General features: G+C 41.0%; 1 protein-coding gene across 1 annotated transcript; it reads right to left on the bottom strand.

Annotated features, from left to right (window-relative positions):
- Nucleotides 1-336: 336 nt before the first annotated feature.
- LOC308299865 (DNA-directed DNA/RNA polymerase mu-like) lies at nt 337-18,330 on the bottom strand (the record flags this gene model as incomplete). Its single annotated transcript, XM_080743647.1, has 13 exons — nt 337-457; nt 1,720-1,803; nt 2,428-2,556; nt 4,277-4,414; nt 4,782-4,884; nt 5,109-5,241; nt 6,840-6,960; nt 8,028-8,099; nt 9,413-9,583; nt 10,069-10,167; nt 10,930-11,125; nt 11,772-11,915; nt 18,230-18,330. The coding sequence occupies 13 exons, from the start codon at nt 18,328-18,330 to the stop codon at nt 371-373; spliced, it is 1,578 nt and encodes a 525-aa protein (XP_080599773.1). The 3' UTR covers nt 337-370.
- Nucleotides 18,331-18,653: the final 323 nt, after the last annotated feature.

Genomic DNA, 18,653 nt, shown 5'->3' with positions numbered 1-18,653 from the left:
AAGGACATCTGGGCACCTCGATGTGAAAATGGATATTTTGTCCAAAATGTTAAAAAAGCATATGAAACATCTTCTTTATTAAAAGAAAGTATACAGTACATGATCATTGCATGCTTAAACATACGACAATTAAGGTCTAATATTTCTATGTCTACAAAACCTGTTTACCCACAATTTTGGGGCATAAAAAACTGTCTTAAGACCGTTTTAAAATGTTCTCTTTTCTTTTTTACATTTTGGACAAAATAGTACATTTTACATCGAGGTGCCCAGTCCCTGTAGTGCCCACCTGACCTCTCCTGTGATGGAGGATCTTGTCCTGTACTGATCTGTGTAAGGATCTCTTTAGGACTGTGATGAGGTGATCAGGTCAGGCGTTCCTCTCAGAGGGGGGGATGTAATCCAGACCCAGATGAGCGAAGATCTCCTCCTCAGAAGCAGCTCTCAGATACTTTCCCTTTTATTTATGAGAGATAGGAAAGACACACAATAAGAAATAAAGCCAAAAATAAACAGAGGAAAAGGATTGTCAAATGAGATGAGATATACTGTTCTCTGGGTTAAAGCCCCCAAAAATCCAAAGACTGAAATGTATTTTCAGACCATGTCCCAATATGTGATTTTTGATTTTGAAACATGGAGCCCGCAACGCACACCAATATTTGGGGTGTTTCCCTGAAATTCTGAACTGCCTTCACTGAATTTGTGTGTGTGCCAATCCATGCTTCATTTAAAGTATCTTCTGAACTTCTGTTGTATTCAATGCTAGTCTGGCCGATTCAAATACCCATATCTTGAAATTATAACTGCTTTTTAGTTTAGATATGACTTGACTAGCGTTTTGACGACTTTGTCATTCATGCTGATGGCAGTTGGCAAGAAAGAGTGCAGGAAATGAAGCAAGAAGGGACGATATGAAAAGGATATGAAAAGAAAAAGTGATAAATTAAGTCCCTGTTGTTTTAATTTATCAAAAGCCTGTGTCAGGCACCAGGAACTAGTGGCAAGCAATCTGACACTTTGGGAGCCAACCCAGGGCAAAGCCAGGAAAGGCAAGAAGCTGCCACCACCTAGGTAGACGCAGTGCGGCGCGTTGGCTAGACTCTACTAACTCTGGTGTTGGCTAGAGGAAAGCCAACACCAGTTGGCTGCTGGAGTCTAGCCAACTCTGGTGTTGGCTAGAGTCTAGCCAGCACCAACTATGGAGACTCCTGAATCACTGCCCTCCACACACCGTCCTCTCTAGCATAAGGGTCTTGAGCTCTGCCGTGTTGTTAGCAACGCTGTCGCGCCGCAGTGCTTCTAGATAGGTGGTGAAGCCAGGGTTTGGTCTAGCCACTGACTAGACTCTAGCCACCAGTGGTTCTCAACCTTTTCAGGCTGTGACCCCTGCAAAATAATCAGATTTGAACTGGGGACCCCCCCCCCCCCCACACCGGAATTGTAGGAGTTGAAGTATTACAAGTTGTTTGACTCCACAGACAAATATGAAAAGTGAAAATAGCAGATCTACAAGCTCACGAGCTGCGAGGCGTTTGAGCGTATAGATCGGCTCCGTTCAAAATTTTTGCCCCTTTCTTTCGTTATTTGACATTTGGCAAATGTTTAACCAGTTTTCATACTATAGTATAGTTTGTTGATTACTATTGATGCAGTAAATGTCTTTTTTATTTTAAAGAAAGAAGGAAAGCGTGTTGGTTTCATCATATCCATCCTCACCTGCTTGGTGTCAAACAGAGCATGGCTGCTCAGAGACATGGACTTCTCATGTCCTGCCCAGCGACGCAGATCTCTCTCAAACAGCTGGACCATAACACAGGGACACACAGAGAGAACACTGAATAACATTTACCAGGAGGTTATTGGAGCACGAATGAATGAATGAATGAATGAAAGAATTAATGAATAGGGCTGTCACAATTATTACATAATCGTCCAATCGTGATTTTTTTGACATGATCGTGATTATTTTTCATAATCGTAATAATTGTTTCCATGTTGAAAAATGTTCATATATTTAAAACAAAAGTCAAAAATAGTGGAAATATCCGATCTTGTAGATCGGCTATTTCAATGTTCTTTTTTAAGTATAAAGTTGTCAAATATGTCAGTAATTTCTTTGTATATTTAGGTTATGTGTCATATGTACCATGTGAAACTTAAAAGCCTAAAAGCCAAACAGAAATGTAATTGTCAACGACTTAAATCGTTAATCACAATTATTTGAGTGACAAATAATGGTCATGTAAAATGTCATAATCGTGACAGCCCTATCAATGAATGAATTTATTTGGTGATAAAAGGAAAGAGCAGATCAGCACTTCCACAACATACAGCAGACACGATATCACAGAGGATAACATTCAATAAAAAGCCCTATGCCTCATTTCCATTGCGGTCCAGCTGGATGTTACTTGTGGAGGTTACCTTGGAGCCTGTCCATCCCAGCAGAGCGAAGGCGAACTGGCTCTTGGGAGAGATGACCAGGTCCACCCTCACTGCCCTCCATGGTTTGGACCCGGGGTTCTGTGTCTCTTTCACATCCAGGCATCCGTTCTGGCGAAGGCACATTGACATGTTAAAACCAGGAGAAGCATCTGTGTTAAGCTACATGTAAAACATGTGTTTTTTCTGAACTCTTAGGATTTTGAACATTGGTTTAGATTTTTTATTTTTTTTTATCTTGAAAGTTCTTAACACAAATGCTCTCTTCTGGGGGTCCCTGGTAGAAAGCATTTTCAGATGGGGGTCCGTGGTCAAAAACATATCATTGTGGGGGTCCTTGGGACCAAAAGGTTTGAGAAATACTGACTCAGAAAGCATTTGTAGAATCGGGCTTGATGGGTTCATACACGAATCCCATAAAATAGCCGATCTACAAGCTCACAACATGACGCTTTGTGAGCTTATAGAGCAGATCAGCTATTTTCACCTTGCGACACTGCCTTAAGATGAAGTATATAGTAAATCATGCTTAACTCATACCTCGCGATCCCCGTAGAAACCGTAGATTTCCCGCTGTACCGCGCTGCCATGCCCGTAGAGCCCGTAAAGTTTAATTAGCTTTAATCATTATGAAAGGATTAAAAGTATTAGCGCAGATTTTCGCTGATTCTGGCTCTTTAGGCCCGCCCCCCTAACTGTATCCGGTCATTTCCGGTCTGGACCGGATCCAGCTTTCCGTATCCAGTCTGAGCCTGGGCCATAGTCCCGCCTCCATTGGTTTACTGTGTAACAGAAGTGGAAGCTACTCGGCGATGGAACGCTCGTTTTTCAATCGGATTTTTGCGTTTGGAAACTTTGATCCAGTCTCTACACGCCTGGATTATGATCCCCGCACATATCGTGCGTTTTGTGCGCGAACGTGTCCACGTGTTACCATAGCGCATGCCTGGCTTTTTTCAATGTTTTTTCATGTAAACACTGGCTGATAAGCAGGAATACAGCGTGGCAACGGATATGTCTTTTTCAATGGGGTTTTTTGTATTCGAAAGCTTGTCACCGAGTCTACACGTCTACTAGATGAGTCGCGCACAGATTGTGAATTTGGCAGCTGCTTACTACAGCTATGTTTAAAATGGCAGAGAAATTGTTAAGTAGTTTCGTTTAGGCTGGGTAAAAAGGCTGCAGATCTGGGTTTTGAAAAGGTTTGTTTTAGAAGCAGAGTGGCTACGTTTTGTCCACTCAGCCATTGCTGCACTAAACAAACTGCCTTGTTGGTTTGTGTCAGTATCTGGGGACTTTATGTATGTATTTATGTCTTTTTCTGAACAGAATGTGACAAGAAATAGCCCAGCAGGGGGTGACAGTGGCTCAGGGGTAGAGTGGCCACTTGGCAACCGGAAGGTTCCCAGTTTGATCCAGGGCTCCCCCAGAGTAACTGTCGAAGTGTCCTTGAGCAAGACACAGAACCCCTAATTGCTCCAGATGAGCAGGTTGGTGCCTTGCATGGTTTCCTCCACCATCAGTGTATGAATGTGTGTGTATATGGGTGTATATGTAATGCACAATTTATGTAAAGCGTGTGACATCATCATCATCATACGCAAGTTAGGCGGGAATGCCTACTGAGTGGCAAAAAAAAACAAAAAAAAAAACACTTTCTGGCCTTGACAGCCGATACATCCTAACAGAAAAGTCCTATCTGATTGAATTAAACAACGTTAAACTCACTTTGCCACCCGATTTGCCATTCACTTTATGCATGCGCATACCCTCTATAAAGGCGGATTATGATGATTATACTGTTCATACTGTACATAATATGTTCTATTACCAGTGTGTGTTCCTCCTGGTCCAGCCTGAAGATGGAGAAGCACCTCTCGAAGCGGTCCATGTTGGACGCCGGCCGACTGGGACCCTCTTTACCCTCCAGGTAGGAGTTCCTGGAGATCTTCTGGTATAACAGGAAACCCTGTAGGAAGACAGGGACGCTTTTTGAAGCCTCTTGTGGAAAGCATAACAAATACGAGGTCAAATTGTGAAGTAGAAGACTGCCTAAACAATAGTTCTGCAGCTGATTGGGAACAGGTGAAGTCACGACAAACACGGATGCAGATTTATCGTCAGAGACACCTTTTTTTTTTTACTCAGTGATTTATTACTCGACTGTACTTATTGCTTTGCTATTCTTAATAGTTTATTTTGTTATTGCTGTTATTGTTGTTATAGCTGCTACGGTGTCGTTTTAATTTGTGTACAATATGAGATGTAACAAATATATGCGATGTAACAAATGCAAATGTTGACTCTTGAAAAGACAGCACTGCAGTAAGCTTTACCTGTGCTTCCAGCCAGGCGACCACCTTGAATATCAGACCCTCTTCTTTTCCTTCTTCTGGGTGTGTGATAAGAAAGTCTACATCATGGCCCGTCACTTTCCCTCTGGGAGTAAAAAAAAAAGCAAAGAAGTTTAGGGACAAGGGGTTAGATATGGACGATATGGCTCCGAGTCTCCTATCACGAATCATTATATAATATTTAAAAACCCAGCCCTTCTATGTCACCATTATTACTCTGGAGATAAAGTTACCAATTAAATCGATTAGTTCTACAATATACTGTATCTGGCCCTTGTCAATCAACAGAAACATCATCCAGTAGAGTACCTTCTGAATCCTCCAATCAGAGTAATCTGTGCTCCTGGTGACACTGCAACAACAGCCCTGTCCACTATGTGACCGATGGCATCAGCCTCTGCCTTGGTGACCGGCTGGTTCAGGTCACTGTAATACTGGACACCTGGGAGAGGAGACAAAACACTGACTGCTTCAGGTCAGCATAATACTGGACACCTGGGAGAGGAGACAAAACACTGACTGCTTCAGGTCAGCATAATACTGGACACCTGGGAGAGGAGACAAAACACTGGCTGCTTCAGGTCAGCATAATACTGGACACCTGAGAGACAAGAGTCATGACAAGAGTCACGATGACTCTGATGTAGGGATGGGATGATATAATTTATAATTTCATATCACGATTATTGTGACCAAAGAAATCGCGATTTACGATATTAACGCGATAATCAAAATATCCCCAACATCCATTATCCTGGGGCGGGACATTTGCCAAAAATGGCCCACCTACAAGCTCGCAATGCGACGCATTGTGAGCTTGTAGATCGGCTATTTTTTGGCAAAGAGATTTGGTAGAGAGTGAAAAAAAGACTGTATCAAGTACGTATATTATAAGTACGTTTTACTATAGAGGGTTTAAATGGTACCGGATATGCAGCTCAAAGGTGAAGTCCATGATGGAGCACGATATCACGATAAATTAAATCTCCACGATATGATTATCGTTTTTTATCTCGATAAACGATAATATCGCGTATCGTCCCATCCCTACTCTGATGATTCTTTGAATACACAAACCCAAAATGGCCATAATGTATAACTCTTTTGTATATTTTTATGCACCAGTCACTTTGGCACACTGAAGCAAGTTGCTAGTTAGTCACTCGCCAGTGATGAGCAATTATCCCCTCACCCTGGCTGATGGGGAGATTGAGGACACTCCCCGGAAATTACCTCACCTTTGTCCCACAGGGGTTGACACTAAGGTCTCAGAGGCACTTGCCCATCGGGCAAGTACAGGTCATGTTCTGCTTGCCCAAAGGTAATGCCCACTTGCCCGAAAAGTAAATCATCCATTATAAAATGATAGGTACGATTTTAATTACCGCTCAATGTAACACTTATTTCTTTACTTTCTGGGGCTGTGCGATAAAATGTCATACCTCAATACCTCCAAATCCAAATACCAAATACTTTAGCTATGATTGAATATGTCTATGGTTTCACACTTGTTATTTTATATTTTTAAATGTAGCACTAGCAACAGTAAAAACAGCACATTATAGGTAAATAGTGCTCTTATTTTACATTCCACAGACCAGAAGACACAGCGCACTGGCAACGTTCAGGTGTTTAGATAGACAGATATCTGGTGTTGTGTTTATAGACATTTGTGTCCTCTCTCAAATGAGCACTTGCCCTGTCGGGCAACCTGAAAGCCAACTTCACCTGCCCTGACGTTTTATTTACCTGCCGGGGGCAGGTGGGCAAGCCTTAGTGTCAATGCCTGTCCCAGTACCTTTACTAGTGATGTGTGCTTTTCATTTCCCTGTAAACCCTGAAGAAGACTAATACAGTCGAAATGTTGGTTTAAACTAAAGATTTTGCATCGTGGCTGAAGAGCTGTGCGGCCTCTTTGTTCTTAACCAGTATTCACCTGCGTGGTCAGCACCACACCAACCTAGGAGTGCACTTCTCCCTTTGTGTTTTGCTGACTGAGGACACACATACATACACACACACACACACACACACCCCTACCTGCTTGTTGTGTGTGGTTGAGAGCCTGTCCTGAGGCCTCTAGCTGAGCCAGGGAGTGAATCCCTTGTCTGAACCACCGATCTGCCGTTTTCACTCCAACCCCAAATATACCTGTCAACACCTGAAACACACAGTATTCTGAGTGATCATTTCACTCTGACGAGGCTGTACATCTTACAGACCCATAAGAGTCCATTTTGGTACCAAACAATGAACCATTTAGCTGGAGGAAAAAAAGTGGATCACTCTCACAATGTTACTTAAGATATTGTGAGAGTGATCCAATATTTAAAACAGAAATACATCCATCACACGCACACACGCACGGTCGCACACACAGGAGAGAGAACCCCACAAGTCATTAATCAGCTTCGATTGATAGTGTTGATAGTGTTCCAATTCCAATTCAATTTTGTGTTTAACTCAACCTCTGCCAGAAAAATACCCCTTTGTACCCCTTCCCTGCCATGCCCGAGGAACCCGAAGATTTAATAAGCTTTAATTAAAAAGAAATCATTTATCGAAGCGGAACTAAAATAGGCCGGAACTAATGCTCCGGGATCGGTTTCTACGCGGACACATTATTGAGTGGACCGGTTAACATTGAGGCCGTTAACCGGAAGCGGATGGTCCGTCCTCTATTTTGGCCCGTTAGGTTTCTGTGTAAACACCGCGGCTTACAGACGGAGAACTTATTGATCAATTGAAAATAATTAAAAGGATTTGAGAAGCTGATGGAATATGCGAACACACGATGCATAGCAGTGTCCGATCACGCACGATGGGAACTGGATGAGTGCCCGCGTTAACAGGTAGGAGAAGCCAGCAGTGAAAGACAGAAAAATCTTCGGGCTCCTCGGCCGTAAACTACGAATGAGTTAATCACTCCCTTCTTCTCTTCTCTTCTGGGGGTCCCTGGCACAAAACCTTTTCAGATGGAGGCCTGCGGCCAAATATTTATCTATCATTTTGTGGGTCCTTGCACGCAAAAGTGTGAGAACCACTAGTTTAGAAGGCGTTTGTAGAATGGGCCTCAGTTCTTAACGGGTTGAAGACAATATGTTTTATAGACCTTCATGGCTTTGTACTGGTCAGACAGCCTGGTGGATTAAACAACATGTTTTATAGACCTTCATGGCTTTGTACTGGTCAGACAGCCTGGTGGATTTAACAACATGTTTTATAGACCTTCATGGCTCTGTACTGATCAGACTGCTTGGTGGATTCCACCTCCCTGGAAACTCCATCCTCCAGAATCTCCTGGAGAGAAATCACAGCAGAAACAGACAGCTACTATCAGTCAGTGTGATATTATAGGCCTACATACTTCACAGTGAATGTGACAAGCTAAGAACATGGAAAACAAACAAATAAAATAACTATCAACAAACCCCCGAGGGGGTTCCCAGCTAATGATACTTAAGCTAGCCTTACATCTAACAACTTTGGTAAGATTGTGGACAGATTTGGGAATGATTTCTTAAAGACTACCCCTCACACTATAAGATTTGAAAAAGACTCCCTAAAGACTGTATGATGATTTTTCAAAGATTTCAGTTGTTAGATGTGTATGCCTCTAAAGATTTTGTAAAGACTGGTTCAAGATTCCCTTTTATTTGCTGAAATATGCCTATTATATAGCCTTGTGTTCCTAAATAAATTATAATATTATTATAAAGCATTAGGCTAACCATAAATGAAAATAGCCGATCTACAAGCTCAGTCACAGCGCGTCGCTTCACAGTATTGCAGTATTGATACTTTTACTTGATTACTGCACACAGTGCACACACACACACACACACACACACACACACACACACACCGAGCTCAGCCTTCCTCCCCCAGCCCTCTCCTCTCTTGTTCTCTCCTCTCAGTCTAGCCGGCGCAGATCAATCCTATCAACTATTATCAACGTTGAATGTTTGGAATAATGGAAACGCGGAGAAATAACTAATAAGGGGCTGTCAAAGTAGCCGCACCAACAACGACCAGGCTGGCAGCTCAGGCAGCATCTTTTGGGGAATGAATGGCTTGGCTTTTGGCTTGTTCTGTTTTGGTTGTAGGCTAGGCTACGTCATTGTATTCATTCAGACTCAGCCCCGATTTGTGAAAATATTAAACCAGTTTGATATTCTCTTAACATAATCTGGGTCTCAAATCGGGGTAAAAATCGAGTCGGACCACTACCTCACATTTAACGATTCAGTAACGACTGAGTCACGGGAGCGCGCCGCAAATAGCCCGATTTTATTAAGACTGAGAAATCTTTACCAAGTTGTTAGATGTAAGAGGGCCTTTAGGAACCTAATGGACCCTTACATGCAATGCATACTCCTTCCAACGTAAAGGGAGGTGATATAACAACTAATTGTCGTCATTCGGAATGGAGGTCTCTGAACGTTTTCCCGGGACTCATGCCCCTCCAGATGTCCTGACGCTCCCAACTATATACAGTATAGTATATCTGTAACTCTGAAAAAGGTATGTCAATCTAAACGTTATGTGGATCAGTGGCCCAATGCCTACCAACCTGGGTGTTGTTTAAATGTAAAGCTGTGAGCTCCACTGACCTGGATGACCCGTAGTGAATGTTCCCCTAGTGAGGGCAGTCCTCTGAGTTGTTCCACGGCTGTGATGGCTCTGGGCAGGAAGTTCAGCACGGCCACGGCTCGCCGGAACGCAACGCTTTGACCCTCGTTTTCACCGAACTCTGCGCTGTCAGCCAGGATGGACAGAGCATTCTGAGACACACAGAAGGACGGTGGAAGAAACAGTGTGAGATTGATTAGCAGCTCTATGTTGATTCTGTGAAAATAGCAGATCTACATATCACAATTCTCAACATGTTTAGGGTTTATGTGGTTACAACGCTGTGAACATTTTCTATCCTGATTACAGCCAATGATACAGTGGAAGCAAAGTAAAAGATTATTTTTGCAGAGCAAGCTAAAGCAAGCGAGTCACAGTGCTCGAGTGCTGGACGTTGCGAAGTTCGCTTGAGCCGACTTGGCATCCTTCAAGTTACAGTACATCCCACAGAATCCTAAATCATGTTTTTGGGTGAGCGTTTGCTCCAATTGCCACTCAAAAAGGGCTACTGGCCAATCACAGCGTGTCTTTGCACAATCGGTATAGGCTTGCTACTTGTAACTTTTCAATTAATCTTTATGTGAAATAAACAAACAAACAAACAAAACAAAGGAGGAACAGGAACTTGGTTACACACAGAAAGCAGGAGGTTATGGCTGTGAAGAGTGGTGCTCCTCTGACATGCATAGCTGGGTACTAAAAACTCTGCCTGCTCCTCTCCGTTCTTCTGTTGTTCCTGTGGGAGACAAAGATGGTGTTTAGAGATGTACCGATACCATTTCCTCCTTCCCGATACTGGTCGATACCATTATGTAGTCTGATACCATTGTGTAGTCTAAAGAAATGTGGACAGTGGTTCTCAGGGCCCCTCAGGGTTCCTTGAGGGGGTTCCAAATGTACCCTTACAAGTTTGTAACTCAGAGTGTACGAATGGAACTGAATGGACCCTTAAATTACATGGTATCGGAATGGCATAGACCGGCATACTAGTAGATGCAGATACCAGCATTTTAGGCTGTATCATCACCTTTTCTGGTGCTGGTAACAATATCGGAACAACTCTAAAAGAAGAAAGGATGTAATAGATGTGACAAATTAACACATTAATATTACCGAGAAAGCATCGGTGTCATTTAACATCACAATCTTTTAACCATATTGTATACTTTGGCTATTCATCAACAGCAGATTTACAATCTCATAGTGCGGCACGAGCTTGCAATTTCTGCTATTTTTGAAAGAAATTGTGGATATGTGTGCAAATCTTGGAATATTATATTATTTAAAGCCAACATTTTAAACTCAAATCTTTGCTTCTGGGGGTCCCCGGAACAACATATTTTGAGATGGGGGTTCACAGCCACATACATATAATTGGGGGGGGGGGGTCCTTGAACCACAGATTTAGCAACAAAACCGCTAGGATTTAGAAGACATTTGTAGAATCAGCCTCACATCTGAGTGTTAATGATAACACTGCAGCATGCACCTACTGTACCTGCAGTGTGTGTCTGTCCTGCACCTCCACAGGGTGACCTTCATGCATGCTCTCTGTGTACCAGCTGATGTCCAGGAGGACCGGTGGTGCTTTACTATGACCTCCCCTCGTTCCCTGTCCTCCCTCTTGTGCGTTCAGCCATGCCCGGACCTCGTCTCCAGAGTTGTTCTCAGATATGACATGTGTTACTGATGCACTGTGGGAACACAATGAATAACAGCAAATGACATAAAGAGACACCTAATTCAATATAGACAAGAATGCCAGCACAACTTCAGTCAAATAGAGGAACAGTACAACAGAACTTGAACAAGTGCACGGCTCCGAAAGGAGAATGATGACAGCAACACTCACACTTATCATGTCTTTCAATATGAACACATAGAGCTGAGACGTGTCCGTCTCTGTGTCCTTCTGCTGTTCTAAATTGAAATAAAACAAGCACCTATTGAAGGACATAGTACTGTATGTACTGCTGTCATCATTCTCATTTTTGGCACCTAATTCAAAGCTTGATTTTAGGTGTCAAATGGATGAGGTTTTAGTTCATTTATTTGAGAACAGAGAACTACTACACAATAAAATGTTCAGTGTTGATTTATCCATTTGTTACTCTGAAGCTCAAAACAGATAAAATACCAGTCTTGGTTTCTTGGTTTTCTGCCCAGCGCTCATGCCAATAAAGCTGCTTTGAATTGCTCAGATCCGGTCTAGAGCCCGCCTACTGTATCCGGTTATTTCCACGCACACACGTGCATGCACGCTGGCGTATCCGCTCTATACCGGATACGCAGACTGCAGAGTGAATAGACCCCATGCATCTACAAACCATCTGCTCTCACCTGAATCTCTCCTCTATGTGGAAGCCTTTGCTTCGGCCGAGCTTTGTGAGGAAAGCTCTGCGACTCGAGCCCATCTTCCTCTCCAGGAGGAACAGAGTCTGCTGCTGGAATTTAACTGTGTTGATGTTGTGAGAGACATTATTACTGTCACAGGAGGATGAGGAGGAGGAGACTCTTCGTCGTTTCAATGGCACCATGGCTGGGAGTCTGGTGGTGCTGTCATCTAGCGTCCATGTTTAAGGTCAGGGCTGCTGTCACTGAGATGAACGCGGTATTTCTTTTATGTTGAATTAAGTGGCACACGCTTTGTTTTTGAAGTTAGTTCCAGGAAGACTACACTCCACTGTCAAAGATACAACGCATGCTCACTGGGTTTGTTGTTGTTTTGTTCTTCGACTTCCAATTATTGTCGAGTTACAGTTTTCATGGCACCATACCGCCACCTGCTGTACTCTATGTGGTGAGAGGCATACGGTAGATACTTGACATGGCATCTAGAGAGAGATACTTCTCAGCCTCAAGAAAGGACGCCCAATTTGCTTTAGTTTAGGCCATTGGACCCCCATTTTATATGACCCCCCCCCCCCCCTTTTTTTTCTTTTTTACATTTCTATTTTACACTCTGATGCCTCATTCACACTACAGATATATAGTTGAACGTTTAGCTTGGTAATTCAATGTAATCTCAATGGAAACCAGCTTTAAAGCTTTCAAAGCTTTGTTCTGTGCATCTCCTGCATCTTTAAAGCTTTCTTTTAAACATTGAATTACCAAGCAAAACGTTCAACTACCGGTATATATCTGTAGTGTGAATGAGGCATGAGTTACAGATCCATGGCAGGCCGTGAGGGTCCACATATTCTTTGGTCAATCATGTTAAAAACATGATAATACCGGTAATCATATTTGAACTAGGGACTTGACAAGCACTTGGAATTGTAGGCATCACATTTAGTTTGACTCGGTCCCACAGATAACTATATCTTATAGTATTCGACAATTTGGCCAATATTTGACCAGTTTTTAGAATGTTGTTTGTTGATTACTATTAATACAGTAGCCTAATGATATGTTCTTTTCTTTATTTCTTTAGGTCCTAGAAGTCCTTGAAGTGTCCCTTCACTGTCATGTGGGGACCCCCCCCCCCGAGGGTCATAACCCACAGGCTGAGAACCACTGGGCTAAAACACCTCATGTTGAGAAGACAACCAAAGCCAGTGTGATAGGATGGATTGTCAGAGGTGATGTTGATTCACTGCCAAATTATAGTGTGTGTGTGTGTGTGTGTGTGTGTGTGTGTGTGTGTGTGTGTGTGTGTGTGTGTGTGTGTGTGTGTGTGTGTGTGTGTGTGTGTGTGTGTGTGTGTGTGTGTGTGCGTGCGTGCGTGCGTGCGTGCGTGCGTGCGTGCGTGCGTGTTTTGATGAATTGATTGAACACTTTATTAGACAGAAACATAAACAGCATGAGGTACAGTCAGACATTTGGGCTAAAAGGAGAACACAAAAAAAGGATTGTATCCATTGATTGTGGTATTGTGGTTGTATGGACGGGTTTCTTGTTTACAAACATTGAGACTAAATGCACAGCTGACTGTATCATGTAATCAATTCCGTCCAATCCCCAAACCTGTTGTTTTGGGGAGCGCTGGTTTCATTGGCTAATTTTGGTACCGACCCTGCGTGCGCATCTAGTTTTATCAGTGTGACGTGGACCAGAAACCCGTCTATGTGGTTGTCATATGTTATTACAATGTGATATCAAACTTTAACCAAACATGTATAAAATATTATATAGGCCTTTTTTGATCAGATAATGATTGTAAACTTGTATTGCTCCTATAGTGTTGATTTCTTGTATGCTATATTGTATGTCTTCAAATGTCTTGATGAATTGAATACATACAGTACTAGGACCACAATGTAAACAAGCCCTCAGAGCTTTTTGTGTTATCCTTTTAGCATCATTGTATATTCCTACCTAACCTCTATACCTTTTAGCAAACTAATAAAGCATTCAACCAAAGAGAAGAGAGAGAGAGATTTCTAACTAACTTCCAGGGCTACAAACAGTAATTCTAAGGATAACATAAGGATAAACTTTATTACATTTTTTAAGCATTTTTAGCTTTGTTTCAGATAGGTCATTGTAGAGACAGACAGGTCACCAATGGTAGAGAGAGGAGCGACGTGAGAGACAAGGCCAGGGGCAGATTCAACCTGGGCCTTGCACTCACAAAAGAGAATGTAACCTGGCACTCCCTCTTAGTTTTTTAGTATAATAATAATTTTGAATGCAATCAAATTCCTTTACTGCTGCACTTTGGACTTTAGGCATAGGCCTATTGTCAGTTAAAGCTTCATGGATCACTAATCACTGCCAACTTTTTTTTAATTTTCCTTTTTGATATGACAGAATGTTTCACAACCAATGTTGTACTTTTACCTGCGTGACACAATTTACAATGATGATAAAACTGCAAACAATAATCATGGTTCATATAAAATCCATAATCTTGTGTGAAAGGGATAAAGTTCAGCTGGACTAGAGCATGATCTATGACAGTTGGTCAGTTGGTGTTCAATAAAAGTTAATTATTATCCAATTCATCCTGTCCCGTTGATACGGTAGATCAACGGTTCTCTCTCATCATTCTACTCCGGTCCTGTCCTGTACTGTCCTTCAATGAGAGCTCCAGTAAACATCCTCTGGTAAGTAAAGAAATTTGAAAATAACAGAAAATAAAACGAATGAACGGAAGAAAATTACTTTTAATCAGAAGACATGTTTGATCAGTAGTATCATCAAGTTGAAAATAGGTATGTTCTTTATTCCTCTATATTTCTCATTGATGTCAAGTTATAGACAGGGCAAAACCTTTAACGTTTTGATAAACGGGTGTACTGTCAGGAACTTTTTTTTTACGTTTCGTTCATTAGACCTGCATCAGCGCTGACCGTTGTCCATCCTGATAAAGGTCTAATGACGAAACGTCAAAATAATAACATTTTTTGCATGATCCTGACAGTGTGCGGATCCTTTTATTCGATAGCTGTCTGAGATCTCCTCCTGAATATGTGCACTTTTTGTTGACCTGTTACCAACCTTTTGAGGTGTGCATCAGCCTTGTTCTATAAGCGGGTGTACCAAACAGGGATGAATATTAAAATCATGGCCTCAAGTCACAATCAAGTCATTTTTTGTTTTTAAATTTATATTTTTGCCTGAATCAGCTCTTCATATCACTGGCCACCTCGTGTTAATATCGTATATCTTAATTGAAAAGGATTGTGCTGTTCCCGCCCCTTTTAGTATAATGTCCTATCTCAAGAGTGACATAACATGTGACTTGGGCCATTGTTTTTTCACATTGGTCTTGGTGACTTGGAGTAAGTCAAGTTACTCCACACATAACTTAATTCATCTTTAAAATTACCAAGTCAAAATAGAAATTGGTCAAGACTTTCAATCCTATGTTACATAACTGACAGACAGTGTTATTTTTTATGTCAGTCATATATTGTTATACGCCTTTTGGGTGACATGATTAAGAAATATCATATAGTTTGTTTTGGATAATCTTCTGTTTTCTGTAGAAAAATACTTCTATTTTAATAAGAAGGTGACGGTATCTCAGTCAGGTGTAAGATATTTGCAATGTAACCATTGGGCATGTTTATGATGGTTAATTAGCATAGATTATGCATATTAGTAACAACTCAAAGCAAGCACATGGTCATTTTCTGTATTATATATATAAGTACTTTTTTTTTTCTTTTTACAAATATCCCTACAAAACTGATCACAGGCAGTAAACATCACAATAAAATGGTATCTGTCCATGTAATAAGATAATAAGGCCATAAAAATGATTTCTGTCCTATATCATTTGTTATCTCTTATTGGCAACATATCAATGGTCACTACAAAGCTTTTCTCAGTTGATTATTCCTGTACAATCAATTTCTGCTGTATTTTACATAATTAATTAAGTATTTGCATATTTGAACATGATTGAAGATTAGATAATATAAAAAATAAATATATTGATAATTTTGCTTTAGGCAGAATAATGTATTTAGAGCACAGCATATCAAAATTGTTATCAGATATAACATGATTATATGAAATGAGGGGTTACATATTGCAGATTAATTATGCAAATTAGGAAACGTTGAAGTTTATTGTTAATGCATTTATTCTACATGATGGAAAAGCTTTTTATTATTATTATTATTTATTAGCCTAAATATTGTAAGGTCCCAGGGTGTGCACTGGACAAAAATGGGAAGTCCCTCAACTTCCTCTTGGTACGGTTCAGGCCAGGTTACAGCTGTGTTTGCTCTTTCTCTATGGAGTTATTATTGTAACAATAAGTTGAGAAGAGATTTCTGATGTTGAACAGTTGTATATTAAGAGTTGTGCAGTCGTACCTCTGAATTTGCAGACTTGTATGATGGAATCTGAACGTGAAAAGGAAAAAAAACCTCAAACACTCGCACGCTTTTCTCTCTGCAACTGCAAATTCCGATCTTCACGCTCGCAAATCGTGACCTTCACGGTTTTGCCAGATTTTGAAAGGGACATATCGATGATTATGTTGCAATATCGCGAGCATGTAAAAATGAGGATTTGCGAGCGCGTAGAAAGGCAGTTGAGGTCGTAAAAGTAAATGTGTGCGTGAATGGGCAGAGCGCACACGTGTATAATGGAATCTGGAAAAAAAAACACTCTCTACACGTACAGATGTCAGTTTGCAACCTCTCGAATCATCATGTGCAGATGCTCGCATTTTTTCAGTGTCGCCTGCTCGCTTTTGCCAAATATTGCATCCACATATCGAGGAATATGTTTCAATTTAGAGAGCAATGTCTCAACTAATGTGAGCATGTGTAGAAAAGGATTCGAGGTCGCAAAAGACGATTCGCGAACGTGTACAGACATAACTGAGCGCGAGCAGAGGCAAATTCGTGCGTGTCTGAGGGAGGATCTGCGAGCGTGAAAAAGCTAATTCGCGTGCGAGCAGAGAGTCTGTGATGTGAGTGAGGGATTAGCCCTGCTACGCCTCGTAGAAACTGCAATGATTTTTCTTTACCACCCGCGGAGCTGTTTTCAATGTCTCCCCATCTCAAGATCGCCTATTACTTCCGGTTCAGAGTTAACAGTATTGTTTATGCATATATGCACTATACACTGCATAACGTTCTATGCGGAGATGAGTATATAACTTGACACATTCATTTGACACAATTTTCTCAAAGAGGCTTTATCTTAGGGCTGAATCATGGTTTTGCTGTATGCTGTAGGCCTATAAACACCGTTAATAAATAAAAGGTTATCTTTAACCAGTAGGTGTCACTGTTTATTTATTTGGTCTACTCCAGTATGACATTTGCGTTTGAGCTTTATCCATTTTATGAGGAGAAATACTTAGCTTTGGATCAAGACTAATCTATTTATTTTATCGATCCTCCTATCACACATTTTCACAAGTCTCATTAGGACTTAACCCAACAATTGTCATTCGTGAGATACTGAGATTATAGTTTGCCTTTATCCATAAATCCAATATAAATGGCACCTTCAGTAGGCAACAACTGTCAATTCCAAAATAGTATTGTGACAGGGAATCAATCATATCACAATTGTTGTATTTTTCCTTTATGAAACATGATGTGATGTGTTCCAAACTCACTTAAAAGAATTTACAGATTCAAAACTAAACATGTTTTACAAATGTGGGGTCTCACCTGTCATCCTACGTCTTAAAAAAAATGTTAAGACACACATACACACTTCTAGAGCAACTTTGGTTACTCAGAAAAGCACTATATAAATTCCAGATACATTAGAATAAATCCAGGTGGGTTACTAATCCTAAACTAATGCTCAGCATGCTTTAAGTTTTCCTTTCAATATCAGCTTAGGGATTTACTCTTTACACAACCTTATTGTACTTTGTTGGAGTACACTTTGGTACCCCCATGACTTTATATTGAACTATAAAGTCAGCTCACACATATTCCTGATGAACTTTTGATAAAGAAATAATTTATTTTGTACAGTGGTATGCTTCACTCTCAAAATGAAGACTGACTTGCCAGCTAGTTTTGTGATGTGATTTTAGAACAGCAACTATTAACATGACAGACACATGACAGCTTGAAAAAGATAAGTTGTAACAGGTTTAATGTCAAAATGGGTACAAGTCCAGCGATTCCCTACAAATAACTCAAAGTCCACTTTTTTTTTTTTTTTTTTTGAGAAGGAGCAGATGGCTGTTGCTCCGTCTCGCACAGCAGCTCCCAGGCCAAACAGACAGCCCAACCACAATGGCACCAACTGCTTCTGTTTCTTCAGTCACAAAAAAGAGGATAATAACAAATGTTACATCAATGGGGTTATGATGATCAGATTTGATAGAATAGATGCTAGGAAAATAGACCCTGGCAATTGCTTACCATTCAAACAAAATCTTCCTGCATGTTTTCCTCTCCCGCTCATGGTCCTGCAGCTGCTGGTCCCACAGCTGGATCAAGATCCTGATGTGATACACATCCATACCATAAGAGGACCCCCTTTAGTAATTCTGAGGACCCCCTAGGCGTCCCGGACACCTTTTGAAGACCCCTGGTGTAGGCTACCCCCTCCAACTGTAAATCTGTTCCCCATGCATTGTGAGCTTGTAGATCGGCTATTTTCAAATGATTTTTCTAAATTTTTACTCATTTGAAAACCTGTGATTATAATCATTATAATACAATATAAATTTGTATTACAACTATCCTAAATTATAATACACTATAATGGATTATAACAGTGATTATAATACACTATAAAGTATTAATGTATTACTATGATAATTATAATACACTATAATAGATT

The sequence above is a fragment of the Nannobrachium achirus genome, assembly GCF_963921795.1.
Source record: "Nannobrachium achirus genome assembly, chromosome: 15".
In the NCBI taxonomy this organism is placed as follows: domain Eukaryota; kingdom Metazoa; phylum Chordata; class Actinopteri; order Myctophiformes; family Myctophidae; genus Nannobrachium; species Nannobrachium achirus.
This window is presented reverse-complemented; position numbering and strand designations above follow the sequence as displayed.